Raw genomic sequence first — 2,909 nt, 5'->3', positions numbered from 1 at the left:
AATTAATGAAACAAAGGACCAGAAAAGGTCTTAATTATATAATATTAATTACTGAAATGAGAAACACCAATCAAGGATGATTAATTATGTATCAATGCTAGAGCTATCCGTGCTACAATTTAGAACCCATTAACTTAATTTTCATTTCGAAATAAAGTTTACCTTTAAATGAAAATCAATTCCATGATCGAATGAAGATAAACACTTTTCAATCGAAATAACTCTAGAATCAATTGTGCTCCCGTTTAGTTAGCTTCGGCAGTCAGAATGTCTCGCTGGTCGTTAGCCATTTCCTTTGCATGTATCGTTATGTTCTGCTTAACGGTGCAAGCCGATCGACAGGAAGAAGTTACAGCTTACGTGAGTCAATATGCGGCCGCTAAGCAAAAGCAACATTCGGGTGTGTTTAATTGTTGGATACTTGAGTTTTACGCCATCTCCAACACCCAATCCTCCATACTGAGCGACGTAACCCGTCAGCTCAACGATCAGCATATCAGTGTGCTACAATCAGACCATCAGGCGACGCACGTACCCATCTACCGGGAGCCCAACATGGTGATCGTATTGTGGGGAAATGATGCGAAAACAGTGGAAAGTTTTAACATCCACTGGTGGATATCGAGCATACCGTACGAATGTCCCACGTTCATCCTGTTCGAGGTGGAAACGATGACGCAGCCATGGCTAATAGGGGCGTACTTTGCAACGAGACTAGCGACCAACTTTGCACTGATTGCGCTCAATGTGGATGTCATGTACACCTTTCATTACGAACCGTTCCGCATCTCGACCTACTGGGGATTCCCTAGCCACAGTGAACTATTTTTCGATCGGCTGCAAACCTTACAAAAGAAAACGATAAACGCTGCATTCGCTATGGACTTTTACACGGCGATGTTTTGTGAAAACTTACCAGGGGAGGACAGGTCGCTGTTCATTCTGTTTGCCGAAACGCTTCAGTTTTCGGTAAACTATCGCGAGATGCAATGTGGCCGCAATGAAACGATGGCAAGTTGCTTGGATCGCTACAGCGATTCGCACATAATTTTGAATCGATTGTATTTGACACACTACAACAAGTTCTGTGTCAGCCGTACGGCCATGGAGCAGATTACAATTGCAACGCCGAAAGGACGCTTGCTGACCGTGTGGGAAATGCTGCTGAAACCGTTCCAACAGTCTGCCTGGACGGTGATATTTGCAATTATTGCCGCTTGCCAGCTTGTTCAACAGCTCACCCCAACACTGTTCGTCAACAATCTCCTCAACTTGGCACTGTTTGGGTTCGAAAAGCGCAAGCTTCACCTCACCAAGTTTATCGAAAAAGTTACATCCACTGCACTAATAATACTCTTTTTCCAGCTGAAGTGTGCGTACGAGGCAAAACTGGTTTCGTACTTAACCGAAACACCTCGCGTACCGGAAGCGCGATCAATCGAAGAATTGAGGGCTCGAAACATCACCGTGTACTACGGCAAACTCAACATTGACCACGTGGAAAAGCTCAACGGGCTAGTGGCACTGTACGAGGGTGATCAGATGTTTTTCGATGGAGTTACGCTGCTGGACAACCGAGAGTCTTTGATGGCGGAAAAGTTGTTCTCCGAAAATGTCCCTAACTATGCGTTGCCGTACACCATACTACCCGACAACGTGTTTGAAATATTGCCGTTCTATGTGTTTGGTGTAAAGTCACCGTTTAGCAAACGATTTCACACGTATCAGCAGCGTATGTTCGAAGCCGGTATGCAGCTACACTGGCGGCAAGAGTATTTAAATTGCTTTCTCTTGCACATTGTCAGTGCGCGGCACGATGCGCGAGGAGCAAACACGAAGTTTAATGCTGCCATTCGATATGACCAGCTGAAACCACTGATGCGATTTTTCCTGGGCCTGTGGGCATTCGCAATCGTGATCTTCGTGGTGGAAATTATTCACGGAAGGTACAGCGCATATAAGCGATCAGGATGTGGTGCAACTGTCGCTAAGCAAAAGCAAGGGAAGAAATCATAACTTGATATATGTAGCCATAGGTAATGGACTACCGATCCGATCTTCTTTAATTCAAGCTAAAAGCTACAGTGAAGCATGCACAGTCAGACTCGCTTTAATTATGCAGGATAAGAATAAATAAATTTAACTTCCCGGATCTCACCTGCAATACCTATGATCTTAAGCTTTGTAGTGATACTTGTTGCCTACCATATACAAGGTCGTTAAGCCAATGTTGAAGCTTTCCCTAGTCGCTCGAGTTCCGTTCATGCTATGGCCTAATGCTCTTCCATTGAACCAATCACGGTACTGCCTCTGTGGTAATGCTCCCAAGAGTTCTTCGTCCTGACTCGATGGTCGTTTTCCGCTGTTTAGCCTTGCTCTATCGTTCGATACTGCCACCACGTTGCTCACCATACCATGTTATACCGGTGGAATATTAGTGCTCCTGCCTGTTCGAATTCCATGCTTCCTTTCACGCTTTCGTTCATATTTCTAAATGTTTAAGCGTTGACCGTGTAAAATCTTGTCATTTCCTAAGTAATATTGCTGTTACTATTATTATAAACATAATCATAATTAATTATAAACAAGTAATATAATCAGTCAGTCAAAAATTTGCACGTTTAAATAAGTAAACAGCACCAAGGAACATAGAAGAATAGTTAAAGAAGCTGTCTTAAACTATTTATAAGTAGACTAATGGTCAGATGGAAATCAGCATTGATTCCTAGGATTGTTATATGAGTTCACCATCTGCATGATCGGGTCTCGCTAGTTCTACTCTTAAAAACTAAAACATAATGGAGTCATTGAACAACTCTCGTACGATTCGTCACTTTCTCCATTATCCTGCCACTTACACATAGAGCCATGAATTCAACTGAGCCGCTTCTATTGAAACATTTGCATGT

General features: G+C 43.1%; 1 protein-coding gene across 1 annotated transcript; it reads left to right on the top strand.

Moving 5' to 3' along the window:
* The first annotated feature begins 255 nt into the window (after nt 1-255).
* LOC126567133 (uncharacterized) lies at nt 256-2,016 on the top strand. The gene has a single exon (XM_050223366.1). The coding sequence runs from the start codon at nt 268-270 to the stop codon at nt 2,014-2,016; it is 1,749 nt and encodes a 582-aa protein (XP_050079323.1). The 5' UTR covers nt 256-267.
* The last annotated feature ends 893 nt before the right edge of the window (nt 2,017-2,909 follow it).

Source organism: Anopheles maculipalpis, chromosome 2RL (assembly GCF_943734695.1).
Source record: "Anopheles maculipalpis chromosome 2RL, idAnoMacuDA_375_x, whole genome shotgun sequence".
In the NCBI taxonomy this organism is placed as follows: Eukaryota; Metazoa; Arthropoda; class Insecta; order Diptera; family Culicidae; genus Anopheles; species Anopheles maculipalpis.
Note: the sequence above shows the minus strand (reverse complement) of the source record. Positions and strands in the feature narration are given on the sequence as shown.